The sequence below is a fragment of the Hibiscus syriacus genome, unplaced genomic scaffold (genome assembly GCF_006381635.1).
Source record: "Hibiscus syriacus cultivar Baekdansim isolate YM2019G1 unplaced genomic scaffold, ASM638163v2 tig00116964_pilon, whole genome shotgun sequence".
NCBI classification, from domain to species: Eukaryota; Viridiplantae; Streptophyta; class Magnoliopsida; order Malvales; family Malvaceae; genus Hibiscus; species Hibiscus syriacus.
Genome location: NW_024063489.1, coordinates 2,609,235 through 2,629,529, shown reverse-complemented (window position 1 = coordinate 2,629,529; position 20,295 = coordinate 2,609,235). Strand labels below are relative to the sequence as shown.

At 39.7% G+C, this 20,295-nt stretch overlaps 1 protein-coding gene across 2 annotated transcripts in view; it reads right to left on the bottom strand.

Moving 5' to 3' along the window:
- The window catches only part of LOC120191045 (protein SABRE), a 45,639-nt gene that overhangs the window by 12,949 nt on the left and 12,395 nt on the right, over nt 1-20,295 (bottom strand). For both annotated transcript variants that reach the window (XM_039194044.1, XM_039194045.1), the window contains 9 exons: nt 19,718-19,920; nt 9,708-9,927; nt 9,061-9,231; nt 8,857-8,958; nt 8,476-8,727; nt 5,701-7,806; nt 3,676-5,536; nt 3,337-3,440; nt 2,787-3,143 (listed from right to left, as the gene is read on the bottom strand). In XM_039194044.1, the coding sequence (XP_039049975.1) occupies nt 2,787-3,143; nt 3,337-3,440; nt 3,676-5,536; nt 5,701-7,806; nt 8,476-8,727; nt 8,857-8,958; nt 9,061-9,231; nt 9,708-9,927; nt 19,718-19,920 (5,376 nt within the window). The remainder of the gene's footprint in view (nt 1-2,786; nt 3,144-3,336; nt 3,441-3,675; nt 5,537-5,700; nt 7,807-8,475; nt 8,728-8,856; nt 8,959-9,060; nt 9,232-9,707; nt 9,928-19,717; nt 19,921-20,295) is intronic.

Here is a 20,295-nt window from a genome sequence, read left to right as displayed (position 1 = left end):
GAGTAATCCGGCATCCATTGAAGATTTCAGACCCATCAGTCTTGTGGGTAATCTTTATAAAATAATCTCTAAAGTTTTATCAAAGAGACTTGTTTCAGTCATTAAGGATATTGTCAGCCCTTCACAATTTGCTTTTATACCGAGGAGACAGTTGCTAGACTGTGCCTTTCTTGCGAATGAAGGCATTCACTTCTGGAGGAAACAAGGGTTGAGAGGGGTCGTTTTCAAAGTCGATTTCAAGAGAGCTTATGATTCTATTGAATGGCCGATTCTTCTAAGATTACTGAGAGTCATGGGATTTGGCGAGCGATGGGTTTCATGGATAGAGTTGTGCCTTTCTTCGGCTTCAATCTCGGTTTTGTTGAACGGCTCTCCAACAGAGGAATTTTCCATGGCTAAAGGACTTCGACAGGGATGCAGTTTATCCCCTGTTTTGTTCAATATTGTTGGAGAACTCTTGAACCTTATGTTGATCAAAGCTTCTAATTTGGGTCTCTTTCAAGGGTTTTCCATTGGGAGTTCTGATCCTTTCATTTTAACACATCTTCAGTTTGTCGATGACCTTATCTTGTTTTGTCGAGATTCGGTTACTTAAATATTAAATATTAGGAGAGTTCTGAGGATCTTCAGTATAATGACGGGGTTACATCTAAATCTTTCAAAAAGCCATCTATATGGCATTAATCTGGATCATGTCATCTTAAACGAATGGGCTGCTAAGGCTGGTTGTGTTGTAGGTTCTTTTCCCTCGGTGTACCTAGGCCTTCCGTTAGGTGCTAAGAGTAATTCCGAAGCTATTTGGGATCCGGTAATCCAGAAATTTCATTCAAAACTATCTGGTTGGAAAGCCTCGGCATTGTCAATGGCAGGGAGAGTGGTGTTGCTGAAGTCAGTTCTGTCCTCGCTCCCGATTTTTTTCCTATCTTTGTTCAAAATGCCGTTTAAGGTGAAAAAGAAGATTCAGACTTTAATGGCCAGATTTCTCTGGGGGAGAGTATTTCAAACAATCGTATTCACTGGAAAAATGTTTGTCAACCTATGGAAGAGGGAGGTTTGGGAGTTGTGGATCTAAATTTTTTAAACAGAGTGCTGCTTAGTAAATGGGTCTGGAAGTTTGGGAACGAAAAGATACTCAATGGAAAAAACTGATCTGTAGCAAGCATAATGTAAGTAATCTGTCCCTCTCAATTGATAGAGTAGTTTCTCCTATGGACTCGTGGATTTGGAAAGGCATTGTGAACAATTTTATGAAAAATGAAGTGGGAGAAGGGTTGAGAGCTCATGCCAAGATTCAAGTTGATAATGGTAAGTCTGTTTCTTTCTGGAATGATATTTGGGTAAACGATGACACTTTAAAGAATCAATTTCCAAGGATTTTTGCACTTTCAAATAACAAGTGGGGGAAGGTGTCGGAGTTTGGTTGTTTTGTGAACAATGGCTGGGTATGGAATATTCAATCTAGGCGTAACTTATGTGATTGGGAGTTAGATCAGTGGATTCAACTTATGTCGCTGCTCGATAACATCATATTGTCCGACTCAGTGGATGACTTCCTTAAGTGGTCGGGGAAGGGTGATGGTCTTTTCTCGGTCAAGTCTTGTAGGTTGACTCTTTCCCTTAAGTCTAGCGGTTCTTTTGATTGGAGTAAGGAGGTTTGGTCTGGTCTCGCTCCTCCCAGAGTTGAAACATTTTTGGAGTAAGGAGGTATTATTATGTCCGTTATGTTTGATTCAGGAAGAAACGGTCCATCATCTTTTTCTTTCTTGTTCGGTCGCAGGGAGTTTATGGAATAGTTTTTTCAGACTTTGGGATATTTCTTCAGTTCTTCCTAAAGATCCGGCGGCTCTGTTGAGTTCTTGGTCTGATCTAAGGGCGAAGTCTTTAATCTGGAAATTTATCCCAGGTGTCGTTTTCTGGTCAATTTGGAAGACTAGGAATTCAGTGGTTTTTGACAAGATGATGCTGGACAGTTCATCTCTTTTCTTCATTTCAAGATTTAGATTGGCTAAATGGTATCTAGCTAAGTTCCCGAATGTCAATGTTCAAGTCGACTCTCTAATTGGGGATCCTACTATTGCTGATAAGCTACCTTGTCCTGCTGTTAAGAGGAAATCTGTTCAGAGTTGGCTTCCTCCTCCAATTCACTTTTTTAAGTTTAATGTTGATGGGGTGGTCAGTGGTGATGGGCTAGTGGGTGGAATTGGAGGTATTTTGAAGGACTCTACCTGTAATGTCCTAGGGTCTTTTTCGATTAGTGTTGGCCCTTGCCTCCCCCCTTTGGCAGAATTGAAAGCAATAGAAAAAGGCATTGATTTTTTCTCCATCAGCTTGGGCTAAGGAGGGAAGACTGATCATTGAGAGTGATTGTAAAGTAGCTGTGGACTGGATTAGGTTGTCGACTTCAGCACCTCCTTTCTTTAGTTCTTTGGTTGGGAAGATTATTTCTATAATTTCGGCTAGGGAGATTATTGTTAGGCACATTTCTAGAAGTTGCAATTGGGAGGCAAATTCCTTGGCTAAACAAGGGATTGGATGATTTTTGTCTGTGTTTTGGTTCTTATTTGTTGGTGTTGGGAGTCTGTTTGTTTTGTTGGTGTGTAAGATGCTTTCTTTATAGTATGTTGTACGAGTATGCTTTATTAATAAATCGAGGCACTCTTTTCCCCCTTCCGCTGATTATGGAACACCGTTTTGGTGGTCCGTTAATCATGAGGGTTTTTTTTAATGAGGCCTCACATTCCTATAAAAAAAATACATACATCATTGCAGAAACAAATATCACATACCTTCAAGTCTGGGGTTCCACCTTTAAGCCTTGTGTATCGGAAGTACATATCACAAGGCATAAACACTCTTTCAAGTAGAGCACCAGTACGTTTGACCTTTGGAGAACTTTTACGAATTTTTGGAAGCCACTGTAGTCCAGCCCCAGGATCCACATCAGTTGGTGCAACATGTGCCTGCACATGCTCCAGCATCACAGAAAACTCCATACGCTTCAATGTCATGTCATGCCCACCTTCAGGAATATGAACATTCCCAGTGCCAAGTGCTTGCTCAATCAGCTCAGACCCAACATGAAGAACTGAATGAAATGACCGAGCTAAAACACGACCACTAACAGCAGCCAGAAGAAATCTCCCCTGATAGGCATGAAAGAAGTAACTTTACTAACATGACTAACATATGATGACAACCGTAAAAAATCACTAAGAGACACAAAAAATGTCATACAGCAGTTGAACACGGGCAGTGATCGCATAAGTAAAAGAAATTTTCTGAATGTTTGCAAAAGGATTGCACAAAATTGTAGGATGTAAAAATGTTGCAACTCACATTGGATTCTTCAGAGTGAAGATTGAATTGAGGCTCAATGACATTCACCATAAAATGCCGAGTCCCTTCCTCTTCAGAATCATTGACCTCATATTTTGCTAATGCTACAGTAAAATGTACAAGTCTCAGCAGCAATTTTTTGAAGTAAAAAAATTGTCCATGTAATTTAACAACATAATTATACTTATAACAATCTCTTTTTGAGGCAGCTAACAATCATGGCAGTTGACAAATGAGTTTAGAATCACAAGATCTTACTAGCATTAAATGGAAAACACGCCTCTAAAACTTAGCTTGTAAAACCAAAAATCTCAAAATATCAGTCGGCCTGAGACATACCAACTTCAGCAGTAGATGATTTCTCCAAGACAACTGTATGTGATTGAGATGAATGTGGTCCTGATGTCTCCATGTTCTGAGAAGGGCAAGGAACACCATGATTGGTAGAAGGGGACTTTGAAGGATCCTCTTGAGGCATTTCCGGTTCACCAAATTTCTGTTTCTCCTCAACTAACTTCCTCTGTGCATATTGCCGAGAAGGTGAAGGCTTTTGAGGTTCAAATGCTTTGGATATTCCACCAACAAATGACCACACAGCATCTCTATTCTCTATGGTCCATAAAAGTTTAAGGCTGTAAACAAAAACACGCTGACAATTATCAGCTATAACCACATTGTAACCATCATCATCACTAGGATCTGACCGTGCATGCTCATCACTCTCACTCCCATTCTCAAATTCAGATCTGACATATGTCATTTCAAGATTTTTTCTCCCAGCCTCCTGCCATGCCAATAACCTTGCAGGATCAGCCTTCGGGGCCTGCCTCCTGATAGTAAAATAATCAGATGACAACAAAAATCCTTCATCACGATGCTTCTCCGTGCAAGCACTCATATAATTAGTTTTTTCACTAGGAACTCGCTCCATGGATGCAGAAGGAGAACTTTTCCTCGTCGTTTGAACTACTTTTGTAACACTAGTGCAGTCTTCTTTGTTTAAAAAAACCTTAGGCATATGAAGGTCAAGTCCCTGGTACACAAGATCAAGAGGATCACGCTTGCATTCAAAAGTATATTTTTGCTTACCCCTACTGTAACATATTTCATATTTAAGCTTTGTCATATTAAATGTCAGTCCTTTTGCTGGATCATCATCATCTAATGTCATATGCTTTATGCAAGCAGGTGTAGCATCTAAACGGAGCATAAACTCTGTCATCACCCTATCTAAAGACAAGTTTCCTGATCTAGGAACTCTTGGAACTCCAAAACGAGGCCACCGAGAAAAGGAACGCAATTTATGAGGAGGAATATAATTCATATTCCAAAACTTAATTATCCAAGCTAGATCATGTGCACCGACATTGAATGTTGGTAAAGCAATTGAACCATTCTCTGCCTTACACTGTGCCCCATTTACAACTCCATCTAGAATAGTATAATTTGAGGCTGAGGCAGATGGGAACTGTTTGTCCAATGGGGGAAGTAGGGGTTTAAGAGAAAAGTTCCATCGTAGGGAAAGAGAAGTAGATCTGAATGGATCGAATACTTTCTCTCTGGGTTTCCCTTCCATAGGAACTGCAAATAAATAATGATTCATGGGATTACCGGACTCACATTCCCAATCCATTGTAACCTGAAGGCTAAAGACCGGGGCTTCAAGGAATGCACCAGATGCACTGGTAGGAAGTTTTAAGCTTCGACTATTTACCAAACTCTCCAAACTGCTCAAGAAAATTTTAAAATCCTTAGCAGAAACATACACACGGCCATCTGATTGCTGTATCTCCATAGAACCAGAAACAATTTGAAGCTTATCAAGCTTTTCATAAGGATCAGTAGTTGCAAGAATGTTCCATTTAGTTCCAGAAAATAATAAGGTTATATTTCCATGGATGTAATTTCTCATTTCATCCCACCATGGCAAGCTCCGCTCCTTTTTCGGAGGCTGTGGAAGGCCAGGGCTCCTTTTACTTAAATTAGACCTACGGAGCGCGACAGTGAAAGCATAGCTTATGTCAGCAAAAACCGGTTCATATCCCACCCCAAAGGACACTTCCGCTTTTTTGAAATGTATAGACAAATCAGAGTATGTTTTCATTGGTGGAGTTGTACCACTAGCTGAACGAAGCATGCAGACCTTTCTCCATCTCCCAATGAAGACATCATGTGAAATTTGGGGCTGAAAACATGTTGCCTAATTTCAAAGAAAATAATTTCAATCAGTGTAAGATCAACAACCTTCCACCCTACTTTTTTTCTTCAAAAAAGGCATCAGATAAAATTCCAAATGTGATTATCTTTGAATTTAAAGGGACAAGTAAAAGGAAAAAAGAGGGGGTGTTAAACTTGGGAACTTACCTGCTGTGCAAGTACAACACGGCCTTCACATCTACCAGAAACTGCTGAAAAAAGAGGAGATGTGTAATTTCTTAACTGAACAACTAGACTGCCAGTGTTTAAGAGAATATTACTCCCATACAAACGAGAAAATGGTATATTGCTTTCACAACACACTGGATCAAGCTGCTTTAAGACCTGTACCATCCCGTCATCTCCACCATCAATTCTTGTCAAGGTTACATTAAACTCTGTAGCTGAAACTGAAAGAAGAGATGTTCTTGCAGTGCTTGGCTTAAAACCAGCCTGAAAACCTTCCCTACAAACACCAGAGCCTTCCGATTGTTTTAGCTTCTGACATGCCAAGTAATAGGATCGGAAAGACTGTTTATATATCTCTTCTTGCATTTTTGTTATTGTGTTAGGATCTTGCGCATCAATCTCAGCTCCATTATGACTCCTCCTCCTTTCAGAAGAAGAATCATTGGTTTCTGCAGTCTTAGGACACTGGTTGGAGAAAACATAATCATCAAGAAATTTCAACCTAACAGCTAACTCAAAGGCCTCATTCTTCATTAAATGGTAATGCTCATCAAGCCAACCCTGGATTGGTTCTTCCTCAATATCAGCAGTCAACTTCCGTATGCAGAACTTTATGCGTCCAAATTTTGTTGAACTAGAATTTTTAGGTTTTGAGCTTTCTTTTTTCGTTGGAAAAATTAGCTCAGTTTTAGCTTTAGTTATAAGCTTCAAAGCACGCAACATCTCCTCAACAGAATCATCAATTGCACGCAACTCCAGCCTGAAAGGCATGCAAATATGAACATCAAGTGCTTGAACCACCCAATCCCACATAATAGCCACAGGTACTTTTGCATCAGATGAGCTGGAACAAGCGGGAATACGAGAAATTTGCATTCGGCTGCTTCTGAATATCCGGGCTCCATTGAAACTAAGCATCAGTCCTTCAAGAAGTACTCCTATCCAGGCATTCTCAGAGAAAATTGACTGAACCTGCACAAGCGCATCAACTCCATCTCCAACTTCAGCAGATATACTCAGCATCTCCACATCAACAGCAAATATAGATTCCTTTTTCCTTTTTTTATCAAGATGACCTGATTCAATCACAGTGACATATTTCTTCTGCTCAGCACATTTTACACCAGAAATATCATCCATGTGTTCATTGTCAAGTCCCTTAACCTTCTGATTGTGAACTAGAGCTTTCAGTTTCAAAACAAGTTCAAACAAAGACAGATGCACATCAGGCTCCCATCTGATGGAGATATCAGTAGCACTGAACAGAGAGCAGACAGCAATCTCCTTGAGGCCACCAGAGCGACGTACAAATTTTGCATTCTGCATGTCAAACAATGTAACTTTTGTCTCTGGTTTATCATCTTCCAGACATTCCTGATACACAGATCTGGCTCTTTCAAGTTCCACCTGTGTGGATTGTTTCTCCTTGTTCACACACAAACTAAAGTGAAAGATGTCAAGCAAAAGAGAGTATTTCAATTTCTTGGCCTGATCAGAAACTGTGGACATTATAGTTGCATTACGTGGTGTACCATCAGATGAAACAATAATAACAGCTCGACCACCTTGAGACCCATAATTTACACGCTTGGGATCCAAGACAACTGTGTTTTCCAAGTAAGTGTCACCACAAAAACTAACTGAACAACGTTCAAGATCAAATTGTAAAAGTCGAGTGCCCTTCCCCGATGGTTTGGATGAATGCCCTGCCCGGCTCTGCATTGCTTTCTTACCAGCAGAAAAGTTTTTGAACAGTGCTTGGACGGACAAAGCTGTTACTATAAGTGATTCAACACGTTTAAACGTTAAATAAATGCCCATTCCAGTCACATCAGCAGAAAGAGCTAATTTGCATCTTGGGCCATCTTCTGCAGAGGATTCCATGTCCCTTTTCCCCCAATCTAGACTAACCTTCGCTATATGCAGTAACGAACATGAATTTGATTCCACAGTGAAAAGGCTTTCATTCAAGCATTCTTGATATTCATCTGCCATATGCAAATTCAGCTCACCAAGTTCCATGTGTACTGTGGTTCCAATACTTGAAATGTTGTTAGAAAAAAGATGTGATGACTGTGAGCACCCCTGCATTAGAAATCAAAGTCAAAGGTGTTTTAGTCATTGTGTTATACCAAAAGTCAAACATAAATCAATTGAGGAATACAAAGTGAATAGCAAAAGAAAAAAGCAGAATGAACATGGTCCAAAAAGAATATCATGTTACTCAAAATAGCAAATATATAAGAAAACCGTTGAAGAAAAAAAACCCTGCATTATAGATGTGACCGCAGAAGATCATCTTATTGCCAGCCTTGCTTATACGGGTGTAGACCTTAGTGACTACAGGTCTAACAAATACTTTTTTTTGATAAAGAAACGAGGCCTGGTTAAAAGTCCCCTTCATAACCACTGCTGTACTAAAATACATCAGCGGATATTGGAAGGAGGAAAAGAGCGCCTCAAATGTTATTCCAAAAATAAATTACACTTCATAACGGCAGCCGGCTATTACAAACACCCCCCCCCCACCACACATAATCCCTACCCTCTCTACGCCCACACTATACTGAACTACTACCCTATACCAGCCTTAGCCATGCTGTCTGCCTCCCAATTCACAGACCTTTTTACAAACCTTATAATAACACTATGTTCGAAAACAACACTGACAATTTCCTTAACTAGCTGTGAAAATACTGTAGGATACACCTGAATTCTTAATCCAATATAAATGAGACAGAATATGTTGCTTACATGATACAGTGGCACACCACTGATACTATAAAGCACAATCATCATCTCAGGGGCTGAGACGGTACATGTCCACATGATAGCCTTGGATTCAGTCGATTGTGGCTTCTCCAAAGTAGAAGTTTCCTCTTGAAGAATCATTCCATTCTTTCTGGAGGACTGCAACCTCAACCATGGCTTCAATCTACTCATTATAATGTTGCATTGTGTCCCTCCAAGCTTAACATCAACTTCAGCTCTAACAGGTGAGACTGGCTGAAAAGCAACAGCATTAAAAAGAATAAATCACTTAAACAACCTGATAAATCATGGTAAAAGGCATACTTCATGGCAGAAATTTTCTATTAAAACATATTTTACCAGTTGTACCACAGAGAAACAAACCTGCCATGATTGCACAGGACCTGATTGTATTGGAATGTAGACAAAAGAGACAACATCAACTTTCATTATCTGCAATACTGAAGAGCCGGCCTCTCTAAGAAGCTGAAAGAGAAAAAAAAAACAAAGTCAATAGCAGGCCAAGATGAAAGAATATAATTTAAACTATAAAACAGAAAGCTGGAACATCAATAGTAAGGACTATACATATATCTCACTCAAATCCAACTGAACATCAAGGCGCGTGCTCTCCCCTACATCCTCAGTTGATCTTGATTTAATGCATTTCAATTGAATGCCCATGATGTTATTCTCAACAGCAATATCATGTTGCCGATGCATAAATTTCACGTCTAGTTTTGGCAAGTTGACGCAAATCTGTCTCAAAAAACAAATGAATGAACGAATGAAACAAAACTAAACTTCCCACCAACACATTCAAATAACTGGAGCACCGCCTATCTTCTTAACTTTTAGCAAGATATTGCCATGCATTCAATTTTTAGTTTTCACTCATCAGCCAAAGAAAATATGGCTTCACCTAAGAAAAACCCATCCTTGTTTATAAGGTTTAGGAATCTCTATAATGCACTTCTTCATCGGACTCTATTTTTTGGTTTCTTAAATTATTTTCAAAGTTATTAAGTATGCCACCCGCCAACACTAAACTGTGCTATTCCAAGAAGGTTGAAATTACATCTATACTTGCTCATTCAATTAGAACAGAAAAATGACAATTTTAATGATAAGGATTTAAAACAAACACATCCAAGTTCAAAATCAATGTTTACACTAATAATGAAGTTGCCTACAGATGCTTCTAATCTTTGAATTCATTGAGTAAAAGCACAAACCTTTTCTGGAAACATAGAAGTATACTTTTTCAATGCCAAAATTGCTGCTTGTTTTTTCTGAGGGTTTTTAGTGGCTTCAAAATCAGCAGCTGACCCTGCAACTTTATCGGTTTGACTAAATACATCTGGCTTTTTATTCCTTAAGAGCAGCTCCTCGTTGAGGTTCACAACAATGTCTCCACAGTTAATGGCCACATTTTGAACAACTACACCAGCTTCCCTGCATGCAGATTAAACAAACAGAGGATCATTTTAGTCCATAAAGAAAAAGCCAAAACAAGGGATACATGAATAAAAGGATAATACGTGTATGAGACAGAAAACAACCCAAGGGAGCATAATGCAAGAGCTAAAACTCATCTCCATTTTCGGAATTATTGTGTAAGTTAACATGGGAGAGAGAGTAAGAGAGAGAGTAAGAGAGAGAGCGATAGAGAAGTCGAAAAGTCAATCTTCCTCCGGTGAGGTATGGACAGCGTTCGTGGATAATCTGAGTCGAAAAGTGTCAAGGAGTGCATTAATAGAGCTTTTTCAGTATCATGGGTCGGTTATTAGAATCTTCATCCCGAGGGTTATGAACAAACCAAAATACAAAGCCTCTACTTTTGCTTTTGTTCAGTTTGCTAATGAGAAGGGTCTGAAGAATGCTATTGTGAAAGTTAGTGGATCGTGGATTGATGGGAGGAAAGTATCAGTGGGGGTGGCGAAGTACCAGAAACCTCGAAGAGGCACAGTCACATCAGGTATAGTACAGCCAGAAAAGAAAAGCGAAAGTTAGGGATGTTTTTTGGTTTTCTACTTCCTATTAACGGAGTTATACGGTGTTGTAATTCCTATGTACCTTTTATGATATTAATGAAATTCTAAGGCACTCTTTTCCTCCTGCTGATTAAGGAGCTTTCACGAGCTCTATTAATCATGAAGGGAGTTTTTAATGAGGCCTACTATTCTTATAAAAAAAAGATGAAAATAAGAAAAATAAGGTCAGAGATGAGACCCCGAGAAGTACAAGAGATGACAGGTCTTACAAAGAAGCTTTGGTTTCGAACAAGAGGTTGAGGGTGTATCCTGATACGTTGGAGAACAAAGGGGGGACTTCAAAAGCTGGAACAAGAATGAGGAATTTATGGGAGATGCATATCCCTGCGAAAGAGACGAATTGGAAGAAGTGCTCATTGACGGGGGTTATTAAGGCATCCTTAGAGCTGGAACTGGTTCAGAAGGCTTTGCACAATGATGGTATTGATGTGAAGTTGGTAAGCTGGGGTTATGCATGGAACTCTTGTATTATCACTTTTCAGTTGGTTGAAGTATTATCGGAGACATGGAATAGCAAGAAAGATGAACTGTCGTTATGGTTTGATTGGGTGGCACCTCTTCTTGATGAAACGAAACTCCAATGGCGTATTGTTTGGTTGAATTGTATGGAGTTCCTTTATTATGTTGGCAGGAGTCTTTCTTACAAAGGTTAGCTAAAAGATGGGGATCGCTGGTAGGTATTTTGGAGTCAACAAGGAATAGAGAAGACATGTCGGTAGGAAGGTTGATTGTTAGAGTGGCAAGCCCTTTCGATGTTCCAAAGACGATCACATTAGGGTCATATGGAAGATCTTTTAAAGTTAGAATTAGACTGGGTTTGGTTTTTCAAAAGTCGAGTTATCTTCTGGAGAAAGAATCAGATGGGGTTTCAAAGGATCAATGGACCGAGGAATCGTCGGAGGAGGACCAAGATGGTAGGAGGCTGGCAGTGCTGGCTGAGGGAGACGGATAGTCAAATAAGGAGTCCCTAAATAGGGTGGCCTCATGTCTTGTAGATGGAAGGACAAATGGCTCTTCAGAGGAGAGGTTGAGACAACAATCATTACTGTTGGGTAGAGAGAATGAGATCAATAATGAAGGGGGGCAGATTACCTCGAGCATAGGAGAGTTTTAATAGGAGATTATGCAGATTTGGGGTTAAGAGGAAATATGAACTTATCCTTTAATGAGCAGGCCTAATCAAATGAAATGAGCGAGCCCAGATCACCTATTTTCAGAATTCATCCTTCAGGGCCAACAATTAATATAACTCAATGTGGGTTTAGAAATGAGGTTGGAAAATAGCCCAAATCCCCTTGGGTGTCAAGGGGGATGGGTCTGGTGGATTTGAGGAGATAGAGATATTACCCAAAAGCGGTGGAGAAGGTGCTTTAAAAATAAGTCGTTGTTTGACCGGGAAGGGGAGTGGGTCAGAAGGAGAATCAGATTTTGCAAATTAAGGATTTTAGTCAGATAAGGTCTCCACCCCTTTTTGATAGTAATACTTCGGTAAGAAGTGGCGTGGATGGAAGGGTCATGAAAAGGTTGTTCGAAAGAGTCTACTACAGGTCAAGGGGAAAAAGATAGATGTAGATCGGAGGCGGGTGACAACTCGGTGCAAATTCAAGAAGTTGATGAGGAATTAAATGCCACCTGGGAGGTAAGCAAATTGATGGGTATAACATTTCGAGGTGGGAAAAAAGCGTTTGCAACGAAATTTGAAGATTTGGGAAAAAACAAGGTTGTGGAAGTTGGGAATGGAGTTCCCATCTTCGCAGGAGGTGTATGAACCATTTTAATGTCAAATTTTTCACGTGTATCTTGGAATATTAAGGGCTTGGGGAGGAAAGAGAAGATAAGAGCAGTGAGGAGTTTGATTTTAAGGAGGAAGCCAGGTACTGTGTTTCTGTAGGAGACAAAATTGGAATCTGTGAATCAAGCGTTGCTAAGGAAGTTTGGTGGGAGAAAATTAAAAGGTTTGGTCTCGTCTCCTTCAGAAGGGGCAGCAGGAGGTTTAATTAGTCTTTAGGATGAAAATTGGTTCAAGATAGAGCAACAGTTTATTTTCAAAAGGTTCATAGCTGTGAAGGGCAAAATTAAGGATAATGAAGAGGATTGTTGTTTTGTTAAAGTGTACGGTCCTACAGTTGAATCAGAAAAAGAGAGCTTTTTTGAGGAACTTCTAATTTTCTTAGAACAGATGGAATGTTCTTTATGTGTTGGGGGGATTTTAACTCATATTTGTCCTCGGGGGAGAAAAAAGGGAAATCACATAACATACATTCAATGAGACTGTTAAGAGAGTTTGTTTTTCAGGCTAACAGATCTTCCTTTATCTAGAGGGAATTTTACGTGGTGCAACAATAGGGATTCCCCCGCTTTTGTCAGACTCGACCGGTTCTTGGTGGATTCTTGAGCATTTATCCAGATGTTGTTCAGATTCTTCTCCCTAAATCGCTATCAGATCATAATGCGATTCTACTAGAAAGGAGTGTGGTTAATTGGGGTCCGAAACCATTCATGCTTTTTAACTATCTGATGGAAGAACAGGATTTTTAGGAAATGATGGAATCAACACTAGAAGAGATGAAAAAAAGATAAGAGGAGAAGAGGAATTGCAAACATGCTAAATGAATCAAAGAGAGTAAGGTTTTATCTCATACAGGTTTTGGAACTACAAATTCAAATAATGCAAATATGTTGTGGAAAAATATGACAAATTCCATCAGAGAGGTGGGCAAAAACACCCTTAGGTTGTCGACAGGGAAGGTCAAGGAACATAAAGGATCTAGGTTGCATTAGGTTTATTAAGGACAACAATGGTGTACTGTTAGTGAAAGATCATGATATTAACAGGGTTTGTGATAGTTACTTCTTTGGCTTATTTAATAACGGTGCCTCTCCCTGTAGAGAGTATCGTTGATGGGTCAGCCGACCATCATACTACGGCCAATGACTGCCCTACAAGTAGGATTGGGATTGAGGAAGTCAAAATGACCCTTAGAAAGATGGGGAGGGACAAAGCTGTCGGTCCAGATCAAATTCCTATCACTGTGTGGTTGACCCTAGGAGAAGAGGGAATTAAGTGGTTGACCAACATCTTTAATATTATTTTAGAGACTGCCAAGATGCCAGAGGAGTGGAGTCCACAGTGATACCAATCTATAAGAATAAAAGAGATCCCCAACGATGTGGTAACTACAGAGGTATTAAACTACTCAGTCATACCATGAAGCTATGGGAAAGGGTGATAGAGGTTAGGTTGAGACAGGTTACTAGGGTTTCGGAAAACCAATTTGGCTTTATGCCAGGCAGGTCTACTACGGAGGCGATTCATCTACTTCGACGACTTATGAAGAAATATAGGGAAAAGAATAGAGATCTTCACATGGTGTTCATTGACCTTGAGAAGGCGTATGATAGCGTACCCCGCGATACGATCTGGAAGACCTTGGAAACAAGACGGATACCAACTACTTATATACGGGCGATTCGTGATATGTACTGTAGATCTACTACTTACGTCAGGACTACAGTTGGCGACACCGAGGCATTCCCGTTGGAAATCGGACTCCACCAGGGGTCGGCTCCTAGTCCTTACATTTTCGCCTTAATTATGGACGACATCTATTGTGGGACACCGGACGGTATTCCATGGTGTATGCTTTTCGCTGACGACATTGTCCTAGTTGCGGAAACAAAAAATGAGCTGAATAGAAGACTGGCTACCTGGAAGACTGCTTTGGAAGAAAAAGATCTAAGGATCAATATTGAAAAGACAAAGTATTTATGTTCAAACTTCAGTGGGAACCAAAACGCTGAAGATGTAGAAGTGTGCATCGAATGACTCGTTCTCCCCTCAAAGAATTGTTTCAAGTACCAAGAGTCTATGATACATAAAGATGGGGGTGTAGATGATGACGTTACACACCGTATAAAGGCGGGATGGCTAAAGTGGAGGACTGCTACTAGAGTTTTGTGTGACAAAAAGGTGCCTCTAAAACTTAAGGGAAAATTTTGTAAAATGGCAATTAGACCAGCGCTGTTGTATGGATCAGAATGTTGGGCAATCAAGAAGGATCACGTATGAAAGATGGAGGCCGCAGAAATGAGAATGCTTCGATAGGCATGTGGTAGGACTCTGTGGGACATGACACCAAACTCTGCAATTAGAATGTCTTTGGGGGTAGTGTCTGTATCCGAAAAGTTGAGGGAGGGAAGACTACGATGGTTTGGGCATGTCCTTAGGCGACAACCGTAGGATGCGGTCAGGAGGGTAGAGTCGATTACAGTCGAAGGTGCCAGAAGGAGAGGTCAACCAAAGAGGAAGTGGGTAGACTGCTTGAGATCTGATTTGAAGGATTTAACCCTTATTGAGGACATGGCCTCTGACAGGAAAATATGACTTAAGACCAAAGTAGCCGAGTAGTGTGGGTCACAGCAATAGGGTATAGCATCTCTGTCTTCTTTTTAATGCCTTTGTAATAATTTCCATAACTTCTACTTTTTATACGTTTCTGTCATTGGAATTTATGAAGGCTTAGAACTAGGGTAGCGGAGTAGTGTTGCCTTAGTTTAGGTTTTAACCCATTTGACTTTATTCCTTCTCGTAACTTACTATCTCTGACTACTGTGTATCATTCTCTTCATGTTTCTTCTTTTTAAATTTAGTCTGGACTTACGTTTCTGTCTATATGCAGAGATTTTTACGCAGAGATTTATTTACAGGGATTACTTCCCATTACAGACGCGCATGTGTAGACTGCATATGAAGACTGTTCAACTATGTATTTATTTATTTATTTATACATGCACTGTATTTTATCTTTATTTTTTAATTTTCTGACTGCCGGATGTCTTCCACGGAAGGTGCTCTCAACCTGGCGTTGAGGGCAGCCTACTACCCTACCTCCCTCTTACCCCATTGCATATGAGAATAGGGTTTTGTTGTTGTTGTTGTTTCACCAGTGTGCATCGAATAAGGGGAGGGTAAACACCCTGAAGGTTCTTAAAGTTAATGGCGAATGGGTCTCAGACCCAAATCAGATTAAGTCTAGTGTTTTCAATTTTTTCAAGGAGACCTATAATAAGAAACCAACAGTGGGAGTGGATAAAGTGGACCTCGAATTTGCCAGATTATCGGAAGCAATAGAAAAAGGCATTGATTTTTTTCTCGCGTCAGCTTGGGCTAAGGAGAGAAGACTTATCATTGAGAATGATTGTAAAGTAACTGTGGACTGGATTAGGTTGTCGACTTCAGCTCCTCCTTTCTTTAGTTCTTTGGTTGGGAAGATTGTTTCCTTAATTTCGGCTAGGGAGTTTATTGTTAGGCACATTTCTAGAAGTTGCAATTGGGAGGCAGATTCCTTGGCTAAACAAGGGAATGGATGATTTCAGTCTGTGTTTTGGTTCTTATTTGTGTGTTGGGAGTCTGTTTGTTTTGTTGGTGTGTAAGGAGTTTTCTGTAAAGTATGTTGTACGAGTATGCTTTATTAATAAATCGTGGCACTCTTTTCCCCCTTCCGTTGATTATGGAACATCGTTTTGGTGGTCCGTTAATCATGAGGGGGGTTTTAATGAGGCCTCACATTCCTATAAAAAAGAAAAGAAAATTTGGGAGGCAATCGCATCCTCGGATAGCAATAAGGCGCCTGGACCGAATTAATTAAATATGGGTTTTTTAAGAGATTTTGGTCGGTTCTGAGGGATGAAATCTTTACGTTTTTCTCGGTTTTTTATTCAGGGAAGAGGTGGGAGAAAGGAGTGAATCATTTATTTATATCATTGATCCCTAAGAAATTGAATCCACAGAGTTTGGAAGATTATCGGCCTATTAGCCTGGTTGGTGGTCTTTACAAAATTTTGTCGAAGGTTCTTTCAAGAAGATTGAGGACTTGTATTGATTCTCTTATAGGTAGGGGTGTGCAAAATTACCCGACCCGGTTAACCCGACCCGTCGACCCGCCGACCCGAATCTAAAAAAATCGGGTAATTCTCTAAAAAAAATTACCCGGCCGGGTCGGGTACCCGGCCCGACATTTCCCGGGTCGGGCCCGGGTCACAAAATCTAGTTTTTCCGGGTACCCGGTTACCCGAGTACCCAGTTAGTTTTATTATTTTTTATTTTTTTATATATAATTATATAAAATATAATGAATTATTTATATTATGAATTATTATATTTTGTATTTTGAACTTTTAAATTTTATGTTCGGATATTAGAGTATGTAATTCGAAGTTTCAAACATTTAAATGTGTATATATTTTTTTAAATTAATAATTTGAAAATAAAAAATTAAAAACCGGGTATCGGGTACCCGCAAAATCCGGGTACCCGATTACCGGGTACCCGTAACATCCGGGTCGGGACACGGGCCGAGAAATCGTCGACCCGAATATCTGGGTACCCGGATTTGCACACCCCTACTTATAGGTCCTGCTCAATTTGCATTTGTAACAGGGAGGCAGATTCTTGACTGCTCCTTTATAGCAAATGAGGGGATTGATTTCTGGAGGAAAAAAGGGTTAAAAGGTGTTGCTTTTAAAGTGATTTTAAGAAGAGCTTACGATTTAATAGACTGGTCGATCTTGTTGAAGGTTATGGAGTATATGGGGTTTGGGTAGCGGTAGCGTTCTTGGATTTTAAAATGTTTACTTTCAGCTTCCATTTTCATCTTGGTTAACAGCTCTCCGACTGAAAAATTTAAGATTTCTAGAGGGTTACGCCAAGGTTGTTCGTTATCACCTCTGTAGTTTAATATAGTGGGCGAGATGTTAAGTTTATTACTGTCTAAGGAGGTTAAGATGGGCCTTTTCAGTGGGTTTCATATCGGCAGCCCTAATAAGGCATTCTCGTTGTCTCATTTGCAATTTGCTGATGACCTGTTAATTTTTTGTGGTGCTTCGGAAGGGCAGTTGAAGAATGTGAAGAGAGTATTGACTATTTTTGAATTGTGTTCGGGGCTTTACCTAAATTTGTCTAAGAGCAGAATTTTCGGTATGTTGATGAAACCTGCATCAAAGAGTGGGCAACTTTGATTGGATGTTCGGATGGAGTCTTTCCAACGGAGTATCTTGGATTTCCCCTTGGTTCGACGAAGAATTCGATTACTTTGTGGGAACCAATAATCCATAATGTTACCAAAAATTGGCGGGTTAGAAAGCAAATACTCTCTCTTGCAGGGAGGGCTCTGTTGGTGAAGTCGGTTTTAAGCGCTTTGCCAAGTTATTTTATGTTGATGTTTAGAATGCCAAATAAGGTTCTGAGGAAATTGAATTCTATTCTGTAGACTTCTTATGGGGAATCATCTCAAAAAAATTGTATCCATTGGGTGAAATGGATGATTGTGTGTAGACCTAAAGTTCAAGGGGGTTTAGGTCTCATTGATTTAAACCTTATGAATAAGGCTCTCCTGGGGAAGTGGGCATGGAAGTTTGCTACAGAAAAGAAGTCTTGGTGGAAGTATTTGGTGTGTTGCAGGTATAATTTGGATAATAGATCAATTTTGATGGATAATGTGGTACCCTAAAAGTCATCTTGGATTTGGAGGGGAGTTGTTAATAACTGTTGAGCGAATGATGCTTTTGGTCATTGTTTTCGAAATCATTTTCAATTATGAGTCGGAAAGGGGAATGATTTTTTGTTTTGGATTTGCACTGTCCCTCCTAGGTTGAAGTTTCCTAGGCTGTTTTCTCTTTCCGTTAATAAATAAGAAAAAATCTTCGAGTTGGTTTTTTTAATACAGGGGGTGGTGCTGGGATATTCAGTTGCTAAGGAATTTATTGGACTGGAAATTCGAGCAATGGGTTGAGCTTTTGTCGTTATTAAGTAATGCTAGTATTCGGAATGATGCGAATAATTAATGTGTGTGGACGGGGAATGGGGAGGGCGCTTATTCGGTCAAATCATGCATCAAATTACTGTCATGAGGGTTTGTTGTGGATCTGATTTGGTCGAGACTGGTTTGGATCGGTTATGCTACCCAAGAGTGTAGGCGTTTATGTAGTAGGTTTTGTATCATAAATTAGCTATTAAATATCAACTTATCAAGCGTGGTGTAAGTGGGATAGATAACATTTTATGCCCTCTTTGTGGTTTGCATCAAAAGACGGTTTCTCATATGTTTTTTTCTTGTTCTATTGCGTGGGGCTTATGGGTGAGTTTCTTAAGGTTGTGGAATCTATCCTCGGTCCTTCCAGAGAATCCTAATGCCTTCTTATCTTCTTGGGGAAGCCTAGTTCCTCGGTCTATTATTTGGAATTTTATTCAGGGAGCTGTCTTGTGGTCAGTATGGAAGTGTCGAAACCAATTGGTTTTCGAGAAAAAAAGTTTTGATCTTAAACATTTGTTCTTTATTTCTAGATATAGATTGGATGCGCGGTTTTCGGTGAAATTTCCTAATTTTCCAGTTCTCTTAGATTGCCTTGTTGGTAACCCAAAGTTGGTTGATTCAAGTAATCCGTCCATGAAGGTAAACTCCTCATCGGTCTCGTGGAGTCCCCCACCCCCAAGTTTCTTCAAAATTAATGTGGATGGGGCGGTGTGAAGTGATTGGAAAAGCAGTGGAATTGGTGGAATTCTTAGAAATAAAGAGAGCAAGTTGTTGGGTTCCTTCTCGACATCTACTGGTCCAGGTCCGCCTATTTTAGCTGAGTTGAAGGCCATTCAAGATGGTTTAGCTATGTTTGTGGAGTCATAGTAGTGTGGAAAGGGTCGGTTAGTTATAGAGACTGATTATGCAATTGCAATGAAGTGGATTAAGACTCTGGAAGTGTGCCCTGCCGTGTTTTCACAACTAGTTGAGGAAATTGTCAGTGTTGTATTGGAGCATTGTGTTATTATTAGGTTTGTAAAAAGTGTTGTGAATTGGGAGGCTGATAGTTTGGCTAAGTCGGGTATAGGGTAATTTTTTTGTAACTTTTTGTTTGGATGATGTGCTTGTATAGAGGATTGAGGTTAAGTTGGTGGGTGATGTTTGTAATATCATGTTGTTGTATGAGGTGTAATTTCTTTTTGGCAATAAAATTTGTGGCACTCTTTTCCTCTTTCCAATGTCAGCTACGATACTTATGTACCGCAGCGTTTATGAAGGTGGTTTTTAACGAGGCCTCGTTTCTTATAAAAAAAAAACTGACTAACAAATTTATGTCAGATAAAATGGGTTGCAATGGTTTGGGCTCTTTCAAGAAAAATCCAGAAAGAAAATAAGTACCTATCATGGCCAAATTCACAAGAAAGAGAGAACTCTTCACATCTAAAAGCAGCAGAAGGCTTCTTAATAATGCCAGAGAGCATCTGAATAGCGTAGACATAAATTGGTAATATGTGCAGCCTAACAAACAGATTGTGTTTGGAGCCACCATCCTTAGATATGTCTACTTTGAGTTCCTTAACTTCAGCAGCTGCTTTAGGTGTCTGCATAGTTTCAAGATACAATTAACTTGAGTATAAGAACTTAAAAGAAAGCAGGTAACAGAAAAAATAGATAATTAACAAAGAATAAAATTTATATTGGAGCTATGTGAAACTAGGGAATTCATATATTGCTGAACGCAGACAATGATAAAGCATAGATGACATTTGGTGCCTGAACAAGATCAAAATGAAGTAACAAATATGTTCCAGAATCGTACTCCAAGATCAATTTACTTCCAAACTGTGTAGACGTGTGATACTATGCATGCAGGAACCAACAAAAAGTTATTACTCAATTTCTTATTTGATAACTTACGATCAGAAGGAAGGCAACTATTGAAAAGCATTAACATTAACTCCCCAATTATCATTTAT